The sequence below is a fragment of the Loxodonta africana genome, chromosome 16, assembly GCF_030014295.1.
Source record: "Loxodonta africana isolate mLoxAfr1 chromosome 16, mLoxAfr1.hap2, whole genome shotgun sequence".
Classification (NCBI taxonomy): Eukaryota; Metazoa; Chordata; class Mammalia; order Proboscidea; family Elephantidae; genus Loxodonta; species Loxodonta africana.
In genome coordinates, this window is record NC_087357.1 from 56982840 (window position 1) to 57005624 (window position 22785).

At 41.1% G+C, this 22785-nt stretch overlaps 1 protein-coding gene across 5 annotated transcripts in view; it reads right to left on the reverse strand.

Annotated features, from left to right (window-relative positions):
- The window catches only part of FAM13C (family with sequence similarity 13 member C), a 160263-nt gene extending 138779 nt beyond the window's left edge, over positions 1–21484 (reverse strand). For 3 of the 5 annotated variants that reach the window (XM_010589140.3, XM_010589138.3, XM_023546973.2), the window contains exons 1-3: positions 21423–21484; positions 11480–11536; positions 8110–8311 (exon numbers count right to left, since the gene is read on the reverse strand). In XM_010589140.3, the coding sequence (XP_010587442.1) occupies positions 8110–8311; positions 11480–11536; positions 21423–21484 (321 nt within the window). Of the gene's footprint in view, positions 1–8109; positions 8371–11479; positions 11537–21422 lie in introns of those variants that run through there. The other 2 variants (XM_023546974.2, XM_003409274.3) reach the window with 1 other exon arrangement.
- Between the last annotated feature and the right edge of the window lie 1301 nt (positions 21485–22785).

Consider the following 22785-nt stretch of genomic DNA (forward strand, 5'->3'; position numbering starts at 1 on the left):
GGAGCTCACTGCGGAAAAGCCTTCTTTATCGCTGCCTACTTTTTGTCTTCTGCTAAAATAGCCACCAGAGAAGAAGACAGAAGGAGGTGCAGAGCATGATTCCAGAGAGAAGAAGACAGAAGGAGGTGCAGAGCATGATTCCAGATGGCCTGCGGTGGGGGTGATCAGACAGGGTCTGTCAATGCTAAAACTAAACACTCTCTGGACCTTTACGAGGTTCAATGCAGGGAATTGGCTTGGTTAGTCACGTCTGATCTTTCCAAATAAAGCTGTCAGGGATTAATAGGCTAACTTACATGGTGATCAATGCAGTATCACTTTTACTTTTTCACAAAATATTACAACATATAACCCAGGCCTTGAATCAGTTCTTCTCCCTAGAAAGAATGGTTGCTACCTAATAAAACATTCCACACAAAAGCAAGCAGTTACTGGATTCCACTTCTATCAGGAGTTTATGATCAGCACTGATTCACACACCTTGTTTGAACTCTAAAATTTATCATAACAATGAACTTTATTATTAGTGTCACTAAAACACGGCCTTTCAAGAAACTGGCCGTTAAATTGGTTCTCATCCAAGCCATTCCTTTTGCAAGGTCCATTGCCTGAAGAACACCAAAAAGGCCAAGCCTGTTGCTTTTGAGTGGATTCTGACTCACAGCGACCCTATAGACAGAGTAGAACTGCCTCATAGGGTTTCCAAGGACCGGCTAGTGGATTCCAGAGCTGACTTTTTGGTTAGCAGCTGAGCTTTTAAGCAGGGATAAACAAGCAGAAAGGAAAACTGCAGTTGATCCTGGTTCAAATAAATATTCTTATTCCAAAGATCTTAACTTCTTCAAGGACAATCTTGCATTGCCTTCCTGGCCCCTTGTCTTCTGTTGTTAGGTCAATAAATATAAATATACCTAATGCCTCTCCTTTTAAATCATTCAAAGTGGGTGCAAAATGAATCAGTCATTCATATAGGCACATCAAACCTCAGATTCTGCTGCTCTATCCATGGTTCCTTTTCTTAGAGATGGCCAAGACCAAGATTACAGAAAAATTGCCAAATAAAAGTGAGACTTGAATCTGACCCTCCACAAGTAGAACTTCTGATTTTGACTTTGGAGTTAATCAGAAAGGTAACAAAGGTGGGAAACTAGGCCAAAACTTTCAACAGTTATTATCTGACTCCTTCTCCCTTCTCCATCTCCCTTCCCTAATTTGGTTAAGATCTGACTGACAAGTTATGCTAGGGTCCTGAAGACAAACTTTGTGAAAAGAAAATCCAGTGATGGCAAAAGCTAAGTCCCTACAATGGTGCCCTTCAGTTTCAAAGAGGTTGTTTATAAATTCATAAAGGTTGGGCCTGGAAGTTCTCCACAGGTGCTTTAGAGGAGTGACGATCTCACAGCAAATCATTTAGAGCTCCGTGTCTTTATGATGGCAAGAAAAGCCCAGGAGTATTGGTAGCTGAGACATAAACTCAAGTTCCTCAAATCCAGCTTTACAAATAGAACCTCTCTCTCTACCACACTGCATGGTAAGCCTAGTTAATGTGACATTTACCCTGTGATTAAAACTCTTGTGAAATATTTCTATCAAGTTCTCCTATATTTGTTGAAGTCCTGGTGGAGCTTTGCCTAATGATATTAGACAACAACACTGTCTTAATTATCCAGGGCTGCTATAACAGAAATACCACAAGTGGATAGCTTTAACAAAGAGAAATGTATTCTCTCATAGTTTAGGAGGCTGAAGTCCAAATTCAGGGTGCCAGCTCTAAGGGAAGGCTTTCTCTCTCTATCAGTTCTGGGGGAAAGTCCTTGTCTTCAATCTTCCCTTGGTCTAGGAGTTTCTGAAGGCAGGGGCCCCAGATCCAAAGGACACGCTGTTCTCCCAGCTCTTGTTTCTTGGTGGTATGAGGTTCCCCCGTCTCTCTGCTCGCTTCTCTCTTTTATATCTCAAAAGAGGTTGATTTAAGACACAACCTTGTAGACTGAGCCCTGCCTCATTAACATAACTGTCTCCAATCTTGCCTCATTAACATCATAGAGGTAGGATTTACAACACACAGGAAAAATCACATCAGATGACAAAATGGTGGACAATCACACAATACTGTGAATCATGGCTCAGCTAAGCTGATACATATTTTGGGGGGACACAATTCAGTCTACAACAAACACTATAGTATTATCAATGATAATTTTGTAATTATTTAAAATGTTGACTTGTCTACAGCCTTACTTCTTTAATTTAAATTTAGCATCCCCTGGGCCAGTGATTTTCAATAGGGGATGCACATCTGACTTACCTATGGAGTTTAATTAAAATACAGATGTCTAGGACCTACTCAATACTACTTAATGAATCTTTTTATTGGTATTCTTGGTATATTCTTAGTATATGCTTGGAATATTCTTGATCTATGACATATATGCTTAGATATATATAAATATATGTATAACATGTCTTAGGACTATTAGGTTATAACTCAAGTTTTTTTTTAATTTTCTCTTTAAAAATTATATTCATCTATTTCCTAGGGTTTGCACTTGAACTGAGAACCTAAAGGTTGGCAGTTCAAACTCACCCAGTGGTACTGCGGAAGAAAGACTGGGCAATTTGCTTCCATTAAGATTACAGCCAAGAAAACCCTATGGAGCAATTCTACTCTGTTACACATGGTGTGGCCACAAGTTGAAATCGACTCGATTGCAACTAACAACAATTTTATAAAACCAAAAGTAATATTCCCTGGCTTCTTTGGAAATAGGTTTACTCATTATCCTTCTAGATATTTGTCTAATTTTTTGGAATGGTTTTATTATCTTGTTTTCCATGTCATATTATACATTGTTCTTATTATGAATCTCATTAGACTTTTTACATTTGAAAATTGTTAGTAATAAATTAACCATAGTCATTTTCAATTTCTGTCATCTACAGATAGTTTTGTTTTACTTGGATGCTTGCCTGAAGGTTCTGTTGTCAGTGGCAGGTCCAAGTTTGTGTGTTCAACGACGAATACTCTCAACAGCCCTATGGTAAAGGATCATATCAGATTTTGAACTATTGATACTTCAGAGAACAGACTTTTGGGTACGAGTTTGTGAAGGCATTGTTTAGACAACTTTCAGACTATTTCCATGGGTCAAGTCAAAGTTGGCAGAACTTTACCCAAGAAATAGACAAATTCATGATATTGCTAACCCCAGGTCAAGCATACCAAGAATTAATTACATAGGATTTGAATGGATTGAGAAGAGACATTTTACTCGGGTTATTTGTTTGGAATATGGCTGTTCTGATGTTCTATTTTTTGGATATATAAGAAGTCCTTTCTCTTTATACTTCAACTATCTGTAACTCATAACAATTCAGTAGACTGTTTATGTTATCTGAAATGAAATATTTTTAAATGAGTCTCACTGACTCCTAGAGTTCAGAAACTTGAAGAATATGTTCTTGCTTTTCATGGCAATATGATTATATGTATACATTCAATAATAATCTGTATTCTTTTTTTTAATCAGGATATAACTGGAAAAAGAAGTTATGACACCAAAGCCTTAACTAGAATGTCGTATCTGAGAATGACGCTCAGGAAACGAGGAAGAACAGGCCACTTTCAGTGAACTAACGTCTACAAAGCCCTCCTAGGAAAACTGGCCTGCTACCTGGCTTACTGGGTCCAGCCTTAGAGGTAGTAGCGATGGTCACTTCCTGGCAGGCAGAAACCTAAGCTTATTTGGGGGATTGAGAAGAGAGAGGAGGACCCCTGATGCTACACCGGTTAAGTGCTTGGCTGCTAACCAAAATGTTGGGAGTTTGAACCCAACAGCCACTTCATGGGAGAAAGAAGTGGCAGTCTGCTTCCATAAAGAATATAACCTTGGAAACCCTATGGGGCAGTTCTACTCTGTTCTATAGGTTCGCTGTGAGTCATAATTCAAAAACAATTTTTTTTTTTTTTGATGGATGAAAAGAGAGGAATTCACCTAAATGCATGGGTACTGCAGGCGAAATCTGGTAGAGAGGGTTTCTTGGACTTGATTTTCTAGCAAATAAAAGAGGCATTAAAAATCTAGTCAGAGATTCCTTAAAAAAAATTGCAGAGAGAAGTTTATTTTGTAATTATTCAATCCTATAAGGCTCTAGATTTTGCAAAGCACAAGACCTCAGCTGTCCAACCAAAAGGTCGGCAGTTTGAATCCACCAGCCACTCCTTGGAACCCTATAGGGCAGTTGTACTCTGTCCTGTAGAGTCACTATACGTCGGAATCGACTTGACAGCAACAGGTTTGATTTGGTTTTTGGTATGTAGTAAATTACCACCCTTGCTGTACCTATGCAAATGACCAGGCCAAACTTAGTGAGTCTGGCCTTATTTTGTGATCAATAAAAATAATTATTTGAGATTATTACGATCGCAAGGAAGATGGGTGGGGGGGTTGTAAAGAAAAATTGTAAAGGACTTTGAAATTTAGTGGGTGTCCTGGCTAGCTCATGCATCTTTTGTTAGGAAAAAAAAAAAATGTGACTGTGACTAGGCTATTTTACAACTCTCCAGAGATAGAAGTTAACTTATACAAACAGATGGAAATGCAAATTATTCCTGTCTTCAGAAAGGCAAATTGTCTCCAGTGGAATGTAACTGATTATTGCCCTACGGATATTGCAGGTTTTGCCAATCTTGCATCCATTTCTAAATGTATTTCAGCATTCCTCATTGGACTATAAATATGTGTTCCTTGCATTCTTTTTTTAGCTTGTTGTATTATCTTACTGGTTCTCTCATTATTTTACTGAGTTAAATAAAATATTTGACATATCTCTATTTTATACAGGTACGAGAATAATAAGGAGCTATGGTGGCACAGTAGTTAAAGTGCTCAGCTGCTAACCAAAAGGTCAGCAGTTCGAACCCACCAGTCGCTCTGCGAGAGAGAAAGATGTGACAGTCTACTTCCGTAAAGATTTACATCCTTAGAAACTCTATGGGGCAGTTCTACTCTGTCCTATAGGGTTGTTATGAGTCAGAATATACTCACTGGCAATGGGTTTTTTTTTTTTTTTTTACGAGAGTAATAATTCTATCTTCTTTAAAATGTATCTTTTAACAACTGGATAAAAAGATCATGCTTACATTTTACAAATATATATATGTATATGTATATACTTCCATATACATATATGTAAGCATGGTCTCTTCATTCAGTTGTTAAAAGATACATTATTTGTTGAGGACTCAAAACTGGTATGTATGTGTGTTTGCGCATATATATATACATGAAACTCATTGCCGTCAAGTTGATTCCGACTCATGGTAACCCTATAGGACAGAGCAGAACTGCTCCATAGGGTTTCCAAGGAGTGGCTGGTGGATTCAAACTGCCAGCCTTTTGGTTAACAGCCGAGCTCTTAACCACTGTGCAACCAGATCTATATATATATATACACACACACACACACACATCTATACATACATATATATTTACACGTAAATATACATATACACATACACACACACACACTTATTTACCAGTTTTGAGTCAGTCATCAAATACTGCTTACTGGAAATAAAACAATAGACAAGGTAAACTGAATCGTTGACTTTGAGGAACTTACATTCTAGTGGACCTAACATTCACTCAAACATTTGTCTAAATTTTAATCATCAGTGTCACAAAGCTTTAGGGCAGAGAAGGGGGGAAAAAAGTTTTAAAATCTTCTCCAATATATTCCTTTCTAACTAAGTAATTACTGCTTAGCAACACAATGTATCATCAAAGGTTAAAAAAAAAAAGGGTGAAAGAGAAATCACAGGTTTTATATATAAAATTAAGGTCTGAGTAGTAAAAAAAAACAAAAAGCCAAACCCGTTGCCACTGAGTCGATCCCAACTCATAGCTAGTAGTGAAAGGAGGCAGATGCATCTCCAGACTCATGGTTGGAAGATCTGGGTACCTCTTCTTAGAAACACTGCTTTTATGGAGAATACTAGACATTTCTCTCAAGTTCTTTCAAATACTGGTTGTGTGACCTTAACCAGGTTAACTAATCTCTCTGGTCTTTAGTTTTCCCGTCTGTATAAAAAGATACTACTACTCACTTCACAGAGTTGTAGTAAACCACGGCACATGCATGGAACACAGTAAATGCTTAAATAAGTGTTAGCAGATTTCATTAATAATTTTATTTACTTGAAATATCTTTCAAATTTCCCCAGAATGTAGAAGACCTAAAATATTATTATCAAAGCTCTCTCAGTCATGTGTAAGGGAATAAATTGAGTTGTGCAAATGTAGACAGATGATGTAGACAGATGCAGACAGTGAGAGAGATGTCATGAGGGAACTAAGTATTTTGCCCGTAGACTAGGATCCCGGTGCTGTGTATGAGCGAAGACTAGTTTCTCTCTGCTGAAATCTTCTTGGATATGGACAACGGATTAGGAATTACATGCCATGTTGGCACCTTATTACAAATTACTACTGCATCATTTCTGTGAGATCAGACTACAGAATGACAAGAAAGAAGGTGCCCGGAGGAGAGATAGCCAGTCACCCTGAAGTCCACAATATCACAGGTGTCCCCTGGCAGGGAGATTCGAGGTCTAAGCCTCTCCCAGACAGCTCAGACTCTGGGGCAGCCCTTTTGAACTCTGTTTCATCCCCGGCACTATACTCCTAACCACACAAGGGCTGGGGGAACACTCAGGAACAGGCAGGGTCTCAGGCTTATCATAACTCAAATGATATTTCCACAGTCACCTCTGTCTGCAATGAGAGTTATACTCAGTTTCAGATAATCACAACACCTTTGCAAACGTAGAGGGCATTTTCATCTCCCTGCAAAATTAACTGACTAAACAAGGAGGTCGCGATGCCAAGGAAGGAGGGAGACAAAGGCACAAGACCCATAATAAAATTAAAAGGTCAGATAGACTACTTAACCGAAGCTGTTCTAAAAGGAAGATCACCTGCTTCTCATTTGTTGAACAGGGCTGGACTTGAAGTTGCTACATAATTAATCTATTATTCTTAGAGACTCTCGCATTATTTTTAAGATTAAAATTTAAATATTAACAGAAAAGCAAAGTTAACATTTGTGCAACATCTATGCCCCAGACAGCATCAGGTGTATTACAGGTATAATCTCAGTGATGGGAACATTAACCCCCTAGTAAGGTTAAAACAGATTATACTCATAATCTCTTTTAAAAGCATCACAAATTATTTGAGGGTTTTTTTTTTTTTAAGATTAAAAATATCACTGTCTTTGCTCTATCTCTATACAAGTAAAAAAAAAATTGTAAATTTATTACCAGAATTTCATTGGAAAGGTGCTTCATTCATTCATTCAAACACTTTTTGAGCTCAGAGAGCCAGAGGCTGCAGCCCGTACAAGCACACACGTACACACTTGAGTGTTCACTCAACGCTGCTAACCTGCAGCCTGAGGAGCATGACTGCCGGGAAAGCTGGGACTTCGGATTTGCTGAGCAGAATCCCCCAGTTCGGGGCCAGAGCTATATCATCCTGGGTAAGTGAAGAGAGTTAGAGGGGAGGGTTCCTGCTCCTCCGCCTGCCCCCACAAAGCGCATAGCTGCTCCTCTAAATCAATGTCAAATTCCAGTATTGAAGAATATCAATTAAAACAAAACAGTTGCCCTCTAGTCGACAATTAAAAAAACAAAACAAAACAGTTGCCCTCTAGTCACCTCCAACTCACGGCAACCCCATGTCTGTCAGAGTAAGAACTGTGCCCCGTAGGGTTTTCAATGGCTAATTTTTTGGAAGTAGACTGCCAGGTCTTTCTTCCAAGGTGCCTCTTGGTATATTGGAACCTCTGACCTTTCAGCTGCAGAACAAGTTAACCGTCTGCACTTCCCAGGAACTCCATTAATTTATAAGGATGCTAAATTATTAGCACGGCCAAGAGCACCCAACTGCTAACCAATAAGAGCATTCTCAAGTCTCTGGCTCCCATATTCTCAATAAGTCACTTAAATCCCTCCTGCCAAACAAGGCCCTCAAACCATCTGCCAGAATTGTGCCCCTCCCCCTGAGAAGCAGCCATCTTGGCAAAAGCCTGAAAAGCAGAGCCCGCTACCTGATTTTCTGTGTGGCTCCTCCCGTTGTCTGCTTTGAAGATGGACTTGGGCTTCCGGGACTTGAAGTTGCCCATGCTGGGTCGCCACAGGCTGTCCACCAGCAAGGTCTGCTCTACATGCTGCTGCGGCTCGCACGAGGGCAGAGGACACTCCTCTAGGAGAGCCCTGGCGTCAGGGTAATTTTCTTTATTGTTTTCATCTCTACAACAGGAAAGAAATTTAGAAAACACAAAAGAATTAATAAACTACTGCAGGAAATTGAGGCTGGTGGCATTCATTGCAGCTGTATTTATATAGTACCTAGAAATATTTTTAGGGTAGACTTAGAAACTTTTACAGGAAAAAGAAACTAAGAAACGTGAATTTCACTCTTTATGTCACTCCACAATCCCTTTCACTCTTTGGCAATATTATATATATGTATACACACACACATATATTTTATAGTTGTAACAATGTGCATGGTATTGTTATTTGTTTTTAATTTTCTATTTTAAAACACTTTCTCATGTCTCATATTTTCCTCTCACAATAATGATGTGAGATATCCAGGTTAGATGTCATCACCCATCTCTAAGTTTAAGACTCTAAATCCAGAAATTAAATACCGCACCTAAAGAAGGGCTAATTCACACAGACCCACAGCCTCCATCCCTGTCAGTCTTCAGACTCTCAGGCCTGCAGTTCTTGGTGCAAGGCGTGATGCTTCCTCCTGACTGGCAATATTAGTTTAAATCATCTCTCTGTAACTTTCAGAGGCATTTAAAAGTTTTGTTGTTAGCTGCCATCAAGTCAGCCTCTGATTCATGGTGACTCCATGCACAACTGGTTTGGATCATTGTGATCCATACCGTTTTCATTAGGCTGATTTTTTTGAAGTAGATCCCCAGGCCTTTCTTACTGGTGTTTCTTAGACTGTAAGCTCTATTGAAATTTGTTCACTGTCATAGCAACACTCAAGCCTCTGCCAATAAACGGGTAGTGGCTGCACGTGAGTTGCATTGGCTGGGAATCGAACCTGGGTCTCCCTTATGCAAGGTGAGAATTCTACCACTGAACCACCACTGTCCCCATTTTAAAAGTTTATTAGGCTTTATTTTAATAGGATGCATGTTACTTGGATAAAATATAAAAGGCAGGGGTCAAGTTTTACCCAACCAACGCCCTGGGTTTTATCAGGATGGGTAAAGCTGGTTGGTTTTTTTCCTTAAGACCATCTACAATTAAAATTTTTTTTCTGTCATTAAAGTGTTCAGAGACCAATGTCAAACCATGAATTGGAAATGACACCAGTTCATCTGAAGTGCATTTCTTTCACTGTGAATCAATAATACTCATCCACGTGCTCTACTTCCCTGTGCAAAAAACAAAGGAACAGCCGCCTTTACAGTTACTAAATAGTCCTCATTCAAGGAGGATTCTAGAACATGAAAGAGGAAAATAAGTGGTTTTTCAAATCTAAAATGCTTCTTTTTATAGGCTCATTCCCAAAATAGCACTTGGATTTTGTTTTTATGTCATGTTTTCAAGGTACCCCAAATTTTTAAGTGTCATCATCTTGTTCACCTTCTTGACTTGGAAGATAAGAAAGAGGAGGGAAGGGAGCAAAATATGCCCTGCTCCCATTAGACAAATATAAAACCTGAAGTAAAAAGTCATCTTTAGAAATATGTTTCTAATATATTATTGGTTCCTCAAAATATCCAAAGGAGAAATATATTGGTTCCTCAGAGTGCCCAAATGAAATGTATGCTACTACTTAGCAGAATAAGTCCTAACTGAGAATGAGCATGGTGTTCTGAAATGAGCAAGGGTCAAGCCGTGGAGCCTGAGCCACATCACTTCACCTCTCTCATCTTCAGCCATGAAATGAATGCAGTGTCTACCTCTCAGAGATAATGCAGTCGGTGAAAAGTCCACCATAGAAAACTGGCCCCAAACCACCACCAGATAAATAGCAGCTATTGTTGCCTTCATGTGGGGCCTTAAGCAAGTGGTTATGGGCAAAGAGAAAAACTGAGGCTTCCTTTTAGTCTTCCCAGTGCTCCAGGATACATTGCAAACTCCTTAGCAAGGCATAGGCACCCTCTGAAATCTAATCTCTGTTTATCTCTCCAGCTTCATTTCTTATCACCCCTTGCTTCCACTCCCCACCCTGCTCTCAGGGCTCCTGCCATCCTGAACTAATTGCTACTGATTGCTGTTCCTTCACCTCAGACTATTCTCTCTACCCTCTGTGGCTTCCCAGTGTGATACATCTTCTGTGTGGTGACCTCATCCGTTTCTTGGCCTTACCTATCTACCAGTTGCCATTGAGTTGACTCTGACCTGTAGTGACCCGATGTGTGTCAGAGTAGAAATGTGCTCCATGGCGCTTTCAATGGCTGTGATCTTTCAGACGCAAATCACCACGCCTTTCTTCCAAGGCACCTCTCAGTGGACCCAACCTCCAACCTTTCACTTAGCAATCACATCTGTTAATCCTTTGTACCCACTAGGGACTCCACCTTGGCCTTAGACCCATGAATGAACAAATAAATGAAGTCGTGTGTAATTTTCTTTGGGAAACCATCCGAGAAGCCTCTCTGGACTATTTGTCCTTCTAAGTGAATTTTCTATTTACCTTTAGCTTGCTAGCACATAACGCCTTGTCTGGTCATTTCTACATTCTTGTCTATCTCCTCAGGTAAAATGAATTCCTAGGAGCAGATATTTGTTTGTCTTTCTCCACCCCTCATTTAGAATGGTTTCTGGCACACAAAATAGGCCTTGGATGAATGTTTATAATCCAGTAAGTGGATTATGGAGAAGACAGACCTGGGTCCAAATTCTGCCTCACAGTGGCTGGGTTATCACGGATGACCTCTAATTGTTTTGTGCCTCAATTTCTCCATTTATAGAATGAGGAGAGAAACATGAGCTTCCTTTCACTGGTTTAGATTACATGATGAAATGTGCCTGAAAGTGCCTAGTACAAAGAACATGTTGAAGAAATGGTGAACTGTTAAGGTTTTACCACCATACCATGATGACATATTTTGATGACAAAGACCAGACTCCAGACACAAAACAACATCTTCAGTGAATAAATTCAGAGCCTCTTCCTTAGGGTCTATTATGGGAGCATTAAGATGCCCTACTAATGCTCAACTCAACAGGAATTTATTACATATTATGCCAGCACTGAATTGGGTGGTAAGGGGGGAATCCAAAAGTGAACAAGACAAAACCTCCTTGAAGAACTGAAAATCTAGAAGAAAAGGTGAGACACATAAATAAATTATCAGAATTCAAAGAAGAGATTAAAGACACCAGACCCAGACAGTTCCTGTCTTTCATAAACAAGAACCAAGTAATGGAGGGTTGTACCTGAGACTGGAGCAATCAGTCTGTTCTTCATGTAGAGTGACTGTGTCTTCGTCACACCTGGGGAGAGGGAACAAAAACCGTGTCAGATACAACTGTCTGCTACAGCAGTAGGAGAATCATCTAGAGTTATCTCAAGAGTAGCATGTTAAACTAAAAAATGTAACAACTGTCACTGCTGTCTCCCAAAACAGCTCCCATTCCCAACAAGTCTGCTAGGCAATGATACCAACATTACCATATCCTGTGAGCTTAAAAGCTATGTGACTCTCCCTTTTTCCTTCCACTGCTGTTTCACCTAAGCTAACAAGACCTTAGCAAGGACCTAAGCATTCATAGCACTTAAAGGGACTTCAGTCACCAAGAACTGTGTTGGTTCAAAAGAGACCCACTACAAGCCCCTTTCCATTTCCCCTGCTTCTGCCAGTCCCAGACCACACAGGCTCTGATTTAGCTTACTTAAGTAGCCTCCAAATTGGCCTCCAGACTTTCTTGAACCCTTCTTTTCACAAAATTTCTGTATTAACCTTATGAAAATTCTTGACTATTCCATATTGACAAATCTCCAGTGCTCCACACTGTCTAGAGGAATCTGGAGTAGGCATTTATGTTGAGAACAGACCATTCTCTCACTCTAGTGTCCATGGACCCTTTGTTCCTGTTTTCAGCCATCCCACGCCACCCTCACTTCAGCCTGGAATGCGTTTTCCATCTTCGACTCCTACTGGTTCTTCCTTGCCCAAGTCAAGGCCCACAAGCTCCATAAACCTTCCCAGCCAAGTCTATCCCACCTGCCTGGTTCCTATTTTAACGCATAAATGTTTACTCTTCATTCTGAGGTTTTACTAACCACTTATATCTTGCCTCACAGTGTTATTTAATTGTTTTGCACTCCTGAGATCTTTTTAAGTAGTTGTTAATTCCATGAGAAAAAATAACTTTCTTTTTCTAGGTATATACCACAGTGCCTAGCACAGCACTACTCCAGAGCAGATAATAAATACTTGAATCATTAACTCTGGCCCCTCAGCAGGTCTGGTCCCTAAAATAATTTAATAAGCATTTGTAAAGCTTTTACTACATTCTAGGCACTTCACTGGAAACCCTGGTGGTGTAGTGGTTAAGTGCTACTGCTGCTAACCAAAGGGTCGGCAGTTCGAATCTGCCAGGCACTCCTTGGAAACTCTTTGGGGCAGTTCTACTCTGCCCTAGAGGGTTGCTATGAGTCGGAATCGACTCGACAGCACTGGGTTTGGTTTTGGGTTTAGGTACTTCATTCGGCATTGAGGTTGTCCTTCCCAAACTATGGGAGATGTAAGACTGACCAGATTGTTTTTTTATTTCCAATCCATTGTGGACAGACACTGGTAAAAATGTTACACTGTTGCTGTTATTGTGCGCCATCAAATGGATCTCTATTCATAGCAGCCCTATACAACAGGGTAGAACTGCCCCATAAGGTTTCCTAGGCTATAATCTTTAGGGAAGGACCCTGGTAGCACAGTGGTTAAGCACTCGGCTGCTAATGGAAAGGTCAGTAGTTCCAACTCACCAGCCACTCCAAGGAAGAAAGATGCAGCAGTCTGCCTCCGTAAAAATTACAGCCTTGGAAACCTGATAGGGCAGTGCTACTCTGTCCTGTAGGGTTGCTATGAGTCGGAATCTACTCAATGGCAACAGGTTTGGTTTTGGTTTTTAATCTTTATGGGAGAAGATAGCCTGGTCCTTTCTCTGGCAGAGCAGCTGGTAGGCTCAAACCAGAGACCTTTTGGTTAGCAACCAATCTAGCAATGCGAAATTCCTATAAGCTCTATTAAATGCTTACTCACTATTTTCTGTACTTCTCTCATGTCGGACAAGTTATAAGAATTCAGAGACTCACACTGCCCCAAGCCCACGCTTTGCATTTAAAGGACACAAAGCTGAAAAAGACCTGGACCCAGATCTCCACAATGTGCTGAGATTCCACAGTGTACTGAGAATACAATAAAATAAATATAACTGTCATATAGTATTTACATTATGTGCAATCATGGAAATTTTAAAAATATTCTTCATTGGTAATGGAGTATAATTTACCCACAGAACAAATCCGTGACAGCTCCAGTCCTCTTCCCTTCTGATCCCTTTTAAATTACGGTTTTGTTGAGACTTAAACAAAGGCACCTACAGACTCTAACCCTCTCTACCTGCAGAAGTACTTTGTTCCCGCTGGCAGTTAAAAATATTGGCCAGCTTAACAAAACACTCCTCTTAACAAAATGAACTAAATGTCCCTGCTTTCATGTGTTTTCGACTTGCCAGTAACCCACTCTGCCCATATCATGAAAAACAACAATTAATGCACAGGTATTGCCTTGTTCTCCTCCATTAGAGACATTCACTTTAATAGATCATCTGGGCTTTGTAATGCAAATAAAAATGGTTCCCAACAGAAGCAACCTAGCAAAGTGGAAAAATCAATGAAGAACAGAAATTTACAATTGTTGCTTCCAAAGAACTAGGACTCAGTTAGAGGTTCAACCCCGGAGCTCAATAACACCTATTATTTGGGGGACTTGGCAAGAAGTTATTTTTCTCCCCCCTTTTATTTGATTTATTAATCTTTCTCCTCAAAGTACAGTTAGCTAAAATGGAAACTCGGCACCAGAACATACAAAGTTGCAGATGCCTTCTGAAGTATAACAGCGGGCCTAATTAGTTGATCAAAACTCCAGGTTCCACTCAAGAAAACACAAGTCGAAGCTCACAGATGCAGCAACTGAAATAGACCTCCCTATTTTTACTGGCTTACACGGCACACATACGGAAGTTCTTTTTAATTTTCTTTTACTTTGATGAAGATCATCAAATTCTAGTCAATTAAAGGTCCCGCTCTGATTGTTCTGGAGTCCCCGGGTGGTGCAAACCATTAACACACTGGACTGCTAACCGAAAGGTCGGAAGTTTGAGTCCATCCAGAGGTGTGCCAGAAGAAAGGCCTGGCAACCTACTTCTGAAAAGTCAGCCACTGAAAACCCTTTGGAGTGCCATTCTACTCTGACACACATGGGGTTGCCATGAGTCAGAGGGTTTTCAATGGCAAGTGTTTTCTTCTGATTGTTCTATGGAGTTCTTGCCCAGGATCCAAAAAAAAAAAAAAAAAAAACCAAACCCGTTGCCCTTGAGTCGATTCCGACTCATAGTGACCCTGTAGGTCAGCGTAGAACTGCCCCAGAGATTTTCCAAGAAGTGCCTGGTGGATTTGAACTGCCGACCTTTTGGTTAGCAGCCATAGCACTTAACCACTACGCCACAAGAGCTTCCTCTTGCATAGGAAAAAAAAAAAAGAGCCCCCTGTAAATGTACAACGCTGGCTCAATTATAAAACTGGATTCAAGAGTGGGGACCCAGATTCACATCTTCCCACTTCTGGAAGAAAATCAACTCAGACCAAGGACCCAGCTGATACTGACCATGGCATCTTCTTCCTACACTGCAGCCTTATACAGGTATTTTAAAATGAAGCCCTTTCAAGGTCTCCTTCTGAGATTTTCAAAACTTGGCATCTTCTAGTGCAATGTTTTCAAACTATAGATTGTGACCTATTCGACCTGGAATTAGATAAATGCAACCTTTTTTTTTTTTTCTTTTAGAAAATACAAGTATATTAAGAGGTAAGTGTTGTTTCATAATATTTATTTATATTATGTGTGTGTATGTGTGCTGGATTACAAGTATTTTTCTTACTGTTTTTGATATTAAACAAAAATATGAAAGCCACTTTCCTATTAGATGACTTCCTTTGTAATTCTCATCAACTGGACTCTAAGTTGCAGAGTTCTTAAGTTGTGGTTGCCCAGGCAATATACAGGTCATTGATCCTTGCGACCATTTTCTGTGAAATGCTCAGAGTTGGTACTTTTTTCTTTATTTGTTCTTTTCCTCCTTGTATCAACCAAAAATGAAAAAAGCATATGACCACAGAGTAGGAGAAAATGATTGTTAAACACATATCTGATAAAGTTGTTGTATGCACAATGTACAAAGAACTCTTAAAACTCAACAATAAAAAAAAAACCACTCAATTAAAAAGTTGACAAAGGATCTGAACAGACACCTCACCAAAGAAGATATACAGATGGCCAATAAGCAATGAAAATATGCTCAATATTGTATGTCATCAAGGAATTGCAAATTAAAATGACAGTGAGACACTACACGCCTGTAAGAATGGCTAAAATCCAAAACACTGATATTACCAATGGATGAGGAGGAGGTGAAGCAACAGAAACACTCACTGGTTGCTGCCGAGTATTCAAAATGGTTCAACCACTTTGGAGGAGAGTCTGGCAGTTTCTTACAAAGCTAAACATAGGCTTACCATACTACCCAGCTATCGTGATTCTAGGTATTTACCCAGATAAACTGAAAACTTTTGTCCAGACAAAAATTTGCACTCAAATGCTTATAGCAACTTTATTCATAACTTCCAAACACCGAAATCAACCAAGATGGCATTCAATAGGTGAAAAGACAAACCATGCTATGTTTGTATTATTTAGCGATAAAAAGAAATGAGCTATCTAAATGGACACACCAGCCCAGGGGCAAGGAAGAGAAGGCAGAAGGAGACAGGGAAGCTGGTAATGGGGAACCCAAGGTCAAGAAGCAGAGAGTGTCGACATGTCATGGGGCTCGCGATCAATGTCAACAAACAATATGTGTATGAATTGTTCAATGGGAAACTTGTTTGCTCTGTAAAACTTCATCTAAAGTACAATTAAAAAAAGAAAAAAAAATGAGCTACCAAGTTACAAAAAAACATGGAAGAACCTTAAATACATATTGCTAAGTCAAAGAAGCCAGTCTAAAAAAGCTACATACTATACGGCATTCAGGAAAAGGCAATAAAAAACAAAAACAACAGAGACAGTACAAAATCAATGGTCTCCAGGGGTTCCGGGGGAGAAGGGTAGAGATGAATAGGTGGAGCACAGGGCATTTTTAGGGCAGTGAAACTATTCTGTATGATATTGTAATGGTGGATATGTGACTTTATGCATTTGCCAAAACCAACATAACTGTATAACGCAAATGGGTAAACCTTAATGTAAATTATGGACTTTAATTAATAATAATGTCTCAGTATCGGTTCATCAATTACAACACAGCAATAAGAGAAACTGTGTGCAGAGGGACAGGGAGTACTGTACTTCCTGCACAGTTTTTTCTGTAAACCTAAAAATAAACTTTATTAAGAAAAAAACCTGTATGGCACTTCACAGCTCACCTCCTCTTTCACATTACCTCATTTAAGCCTGACAGCTCTGTGAGACAGGAATTACCTTTACACAGTAAGGCTAAAGAATTGCCAGGATTCTAAGGCGTAAAACAGTGAAATCTGTGTTACCACCCAAAACCCAGAAAAAAACATCAAACCCACTGCCATCGAGTCGATTCTGGCTCATAGCGACCCCACAGGACAGAGTAGAACTGCCCCATAGTGCTTCCAAGGCTGTAATCTTTATGGAAGAAGAACGCCACATCTTTCTCCCACAAACTCAGAAAAACAGAAACAAAATATTCTCTTCGGTCTGTCTTCCCAAAAGCTCATGCATACAGTGCTCATAAACTGAGAACAACCTTGCTTGCTCAAAGCACTTACTGATGAAGATCAAATACTATAGCCTTCAGTATGGATTACGCCTCAACATAAAGAAAACAAAAATCCTCACAACTGGACCAATAAACAACATCATGGTAAACGGAGAAAAGATTGAAGTTGTCAAGGATTTCATTTTACTTGGATTCCAATCAACACCCATGGAAGTAGAAGTCAGGAAATCAAAAGACGAATTGCATTAGGCAAATCTGCTGCAAAAGACCTCTTTTCAAGTGTTGAAAAGCAAACATGTCACCTTGAGGAATAAGGTGCTCCTGACTCATGGCACTGGGTTTTTGGGTTTGACCTAAGCCAAGGTGTTTTCAATCGCCTCATATGCATGTGAAAGCTGGGCAACGAATAAGGAAGACCAAAGAAGAATTGACCCCTTTGAATTGTGGTGTTGGCGAAGGGTATTGAATATTGACTATACCATGGACTGCCAAAAGAATGAACAAATCTGTCTGGGAAGAAGTACAACCAGAATGGTCCTTAAAGGCAAGGATGGGGGGACTGACTGTGTTTTACATACTTTGGACATGTTGTCAGGAGGTATCAGTCCCTGTAGGAGGACTTCTTGCTTGATAAAGTACTGGGTCAGTGGAAAAGAAGAAGACCCTCAATGAGATGGATTGACACAGTGGCTGCAACAATGGGCTCAAGCATAACAACAATCGTGAGCATGGCGAAGGACTAGGCAGTGTTTCGTTTTGTGGTACATAGGGTCGCTGTGAGTCAAAACTGACTCGATGGCACCTAACAACAACACTTGTTTCTTATAATGATGACAGGGAAAGAAGTGCCTGTGAGAAGTTCTCTTTTCCAAGTTGGGGTAAGTAAGAAGAAAGGCCTCGGGTTTCTTATTAGATAAAATGCAGTTTATCAGTGCTGACAGGGGAATTCTATTCACCCTGTGATATCATATTCCCTGAGGGTACCATTGTAGTAGTGCTGCCTCACATGGGGCTTCTCTGAGCATGGCCCCAGCACCACCTGTATTAGCACAACCTGGAGTGCCTGTTTAAAATAGCATGCTCCTGGCTGGTGGCCAGTGGTTAGGAGTTCAGGCTACTAATCAAAAGGTCGGCAGTTCCAATCCACCAACCGCTCCTTGGAGACCCTATGGGCAGTTGTACTCTGTCCTAAAGGGTCGCTATGAGTCAGAATCGACTGGATGGCAATGGGTTTGGTTTTTTTTTTTTGGTCCCCTAACACTCCTACCCCCTAGTTCAACACTCTGAGGGTGGGGCCCAGGAATGTGAGTTTTTAAAGCAGAATACCCCCCATACGTAATTAATGTGCCTCTAATATTCCAGTGAGGACATTGGTGGTTCAGTGGTAGAATTCTCACCTTCCACGCAGAAGTCCCCACTTCCAAAAATTAGCCAATGAAAATTCTATGGATAACAATGATCCAATCTGCAACAGATCATGAAGATGGCAGAGGACTGAGCAGTATTTACTTCCGTTGTGCATGTGGTCACCCTGAGTGGGGGGCTGGGGGTGAACTGACTCAAGGGCTGTTAACGACAACAACAAACGTTTCCCAGTCCCAGACCCGTGCTGGACTAACTCCAACACAACCATGCATTCGGGGTTTCCACTTCGAAGAAAGCCTGGGAAACTATTTTTCACAAGTCCCCCTCCCCCACCCCTGGTTGATTTTGATGACCAGTTGGGTTTGGAACCCCTGCTTCCGATGATGACAAGTCAGAATTCCTTTTGTACCAGGCTTCATTTCAAATAGCAGGTTTGCCAAGATGACCTAGGAAATGACCCTGGAAAAATAACGGATGAAAGGGTGCTTTGCATACAGAAGAAAAGGTCAAGACCATTTTGATCTTGAAAGAATTTGGGTAGAAAAAGAAATTGTATTGGCCCAGAGCTGCAGACCATGACTGGGAAAAACCAAGAAGTGAATAAAAACTGTCCTGAATCCCTTCCAATTCTCCTTCCCTCTGACCCTTATAAGACCCCCAGCTGGCCAAAGCAGAACTCTGTTAGGTTAGACTATCTGAAGAATAATTTATGGTAAAGCATTAATGACAACTTGAATCCACTTCCAGGGGGCACATACTTTTTAATTTCTATTTTAATAAGGGTCACCCCTGAGGCCTTATTCCAAAAGAAATCATCTCTAGGTGGAATTTCAGGCACTGAAGAAAATCAGCGGGTGAATTTTAGGAGTGGGGGTGGGGAAATTTTCTTGTATCCAAAACATACACCAGAGGAAAGTGCTTCCAAAGTGTCTACCAAGGCCTCATCCAAACATGTCCTGAGCACCTGTGATGTCTGCATCTCAATACAGGGCACTCTTGCACTGCCTGTCATGGGGACATGTCCAGAGAGCCAAGAAAAAAGAGTTCATATGACCCGGGTGAGAAGAAAATGCTGTATTTGACAATGACTAGTTTTAAGTGACACTGGTCCGTGCTGTTTTACACGTACACAGCTTTTGGAATGTTTTAAATATTCTCTTTAAATTTTGTAAATTAGCCAGATGGTTTTCCAGTTGTCACTCAGTGCTTTTTAAAATAAATCACTGTCACTTTTCTGAAAGTAACCACATGATCTTATGCAATCAGAACTCCCTGGGGAGTGTCCAGAGACAAGGTACCAGACTCTCTCCAGCATTTAACTATAAAAAAAAAATTTTTTTTTTTAAATGGCTCAAGTGCGACCTAGAACTAAGTGTCTCCGTTTTGAAGCTGTTATGCCCATGGCTGACTAAGGGGATTCAGCTGCATAGGGTTTCAGAGAATCAGGCCCAGAAAGCACTTGTGGCTTGTATGCACAGCAACGGGAGGAGGTCAGCACCTGTGCACCGGAACCAGGAAATCAAGCCTTCATCTTTGGCCTGCATACCTTGGCAAGAAGCATCCTTTCCCCTCTCTCCAGCTTTGAGAAGAGCAAAGTTGCTGAACAGGTTACCCAGCAATCTCATTAGCAGGATGCAGGTCCCCATGAAAATGTCATATTACCTCTTCTAAAGTCAAGCCTGCTTTTTAAAAAGCGACTCCACTTCAGTGAGTTCAAAGCTGGACACATCCAACCAGAGAAACAAAAGAAAGTGGGAAACTAGAGACACTGTGAAGCGCCATGGGATCTTAGCCCTCCATCACCAAGGCATCGTGACAGTGCAGGACTTGACACTCAAATTGTAAATTCTTACTTCCCTTCCATGGAACTTTAGCACCTAAGTTGGGCATTCTATATCAAACATAGCATTTATATATATACATACATATATATATATATATATATACACACATACACATAATGTGGAAACCCTGGTGGCCTAGTGGTTAAGTGCTACGGCTGCTAACCAAAGGGTTGGCAGTTCGAATCCGCCAGGCGTTATACGTAATGTAGCTGAGGGCATAAACCTACACAGCCTTTTTTCCTGAAAAGCTGTGTAGAGTGACTTCCACAGAAAGGTCCCAGAAGTAAACATCCTGAGTTAGAGAAAGATTGCTAGATGTAATACATGCATTGCATATGTATATACATACACTGTATATATATTACATATACTAGCCAAAATACTATTACTTTTTAATGTGTATTATGGTATTCATAAAACATATTAAGAAGGATGATGAGAATTAAAACCACGAACTATAAATATCGATTAAAACACACTGCCTGTTGGCCTTGAGTAAAACATTACCCTCCTTCATTCCACACAGAAATGGTGTTAGTTGCCCTAATCACCAGTTTTTATCACAGGGCCAAATGAATCATTACTCCCACAGTCAGATCTTTGAGGTCAGAAGACAAAAATGACAAAGGACATGCAAGAAAAGTTTACTCTGCTGTTTCTCAAAAAATCTGAAGACAGAAGAGGATGAAGACAAGTTTAGCCTGTTTATCACACGCTTGCATTCAGCTCAAGTAATTTCACACCCATTCTCTATTTGCTGTAAATGTATACAGTGTGCACTCCATGAAAACTGACACCAGTGTTGGCAAAATACAACCAAGCTTCCTTTCTGACATGTCAAATAGATTTAAAAAAACAAAAAAAATCTTAGCTCCAAGAACACATATCTTGGAGCATTCAGCTCCCGCAAGCATTCAGTTTGTTTTAATATCTCTCCCGCAGCTGCTAAAAGGTTGCTTTCAACATGTAAAGATTTCTGGGCCCATCAATCAGCACGTCTCGCAGTCTTCACAGCCCCAGATAACAGGAGACAATGCATCTAATATGAAGAGCAGCTGGGGACCGTGGAGGGTACCTTCACGATAGTTGCTTCCACCAAAAGGCATGCAAGTCTTATTTTAATGGCAAGAATCACTTACTCTGTTACAATGGTGCTGCCGAAGGAATTATCCTGAAGGCTGAAACAGAAACAAGAAAACATCAGCCAAGTCTGGCCGGGGAGCCGTCTCCCTGATCGCTCTCCGGGAGTTAGAGCACACACACAAACATGGCATTGCAAGGCAAGTCTCAGGGCTCGCCCGGCGCGCTCGCTCTACCTTGGGCTGCTGTCTGCACATGCTCGTAACGACACCCCCAGCAGGGGCCCAGCGGCACGGGCGAACCACAAAGCCCGGCAGCCCGCGAGGCTGCGGGACTGAGCCGGGCGGGGCGCGGCTGCGGGGCGGAACCGGTACCCGGGATCCCAGCACGGAGCGCTGGAGAGTTGCCCCGCGACCCTAGCCTCGCCGGTCCCGGCGCCGCGTTTAATCCAGGGCTTTCGCCCCCCGCGGCTGGAAATAGCAATGCCCAACTCTTTCTGCCCAGGAGACTTGCTGTCCTCCAGTCGTCTCCTACCAATTTTCCTGAGCTACCCACCCACCCCTAGGGATGGAGGCTGGCACAGATTCAGCAGCGTTCAGAGGAAGCCAGGAGGGAACGAAAGGAGGGAGGGAGACATTGCTAGTGTGTTTTGTTGTACTGTGAGTGTGCGTGTGTGTGTGCGCGCGCGTGCGCGTGTGTGTGTGTGTTTGGCGAGGAAAAAGAAGAGCCGCTAACGAAGGACTTTCTGCATCACACACGATCTGTCCTCGCTGTTATTTCAGTTCCTAACAGGAAGCGCCCAGCCCCTGAGTACAAAGCTGTGAATGAGCCCACGCAGGGCGAGTGGAGGAATTATTACCTGGTGACTAGGGGACAGTGCAAGGAGTGGGGTTTGGTGTTCCCAGGAGCAGCCCGCTGGAGCTCAACTCACAGGCTTCTTCACAATGGACAGGGAGATCACAAACATTTCCCCTTTGAATAAAGTCAGCGCTGTTGGGGGAGGGGAAGATTACCAGCCCTCTCCTCCTGCATTCCCCTGGAGATATGTGTCCTTCCCTCCTTCCATTGTTCATTTGTTCTGCCATGTTGACCTTGACATGGAATAAACAGTCATCAGTGACAGATGCTTATTTTAAATTTTGAATTAAGAGCCCCATTCCCCCCCCCCTTTTTTTAATCTCTCCACTCCCACAAATAACTGAGATGACAGTGAGGTACATAATAATTTTTTATGTATAAATTTTCATTTTCAGATAATTAGAAAAATTACCCAAAACTGGGACATGAGGGAGAGGAACGTTAGCCGTCAGTGTCACTGGAATAGACTGTTTAGCAGGTCCACCCGAGGGCTACTTAATTCTCTAGGAGAATATGGCTGACTTTACTATTCACTATTGATTTTTTTTAGATCCCAGACACTGA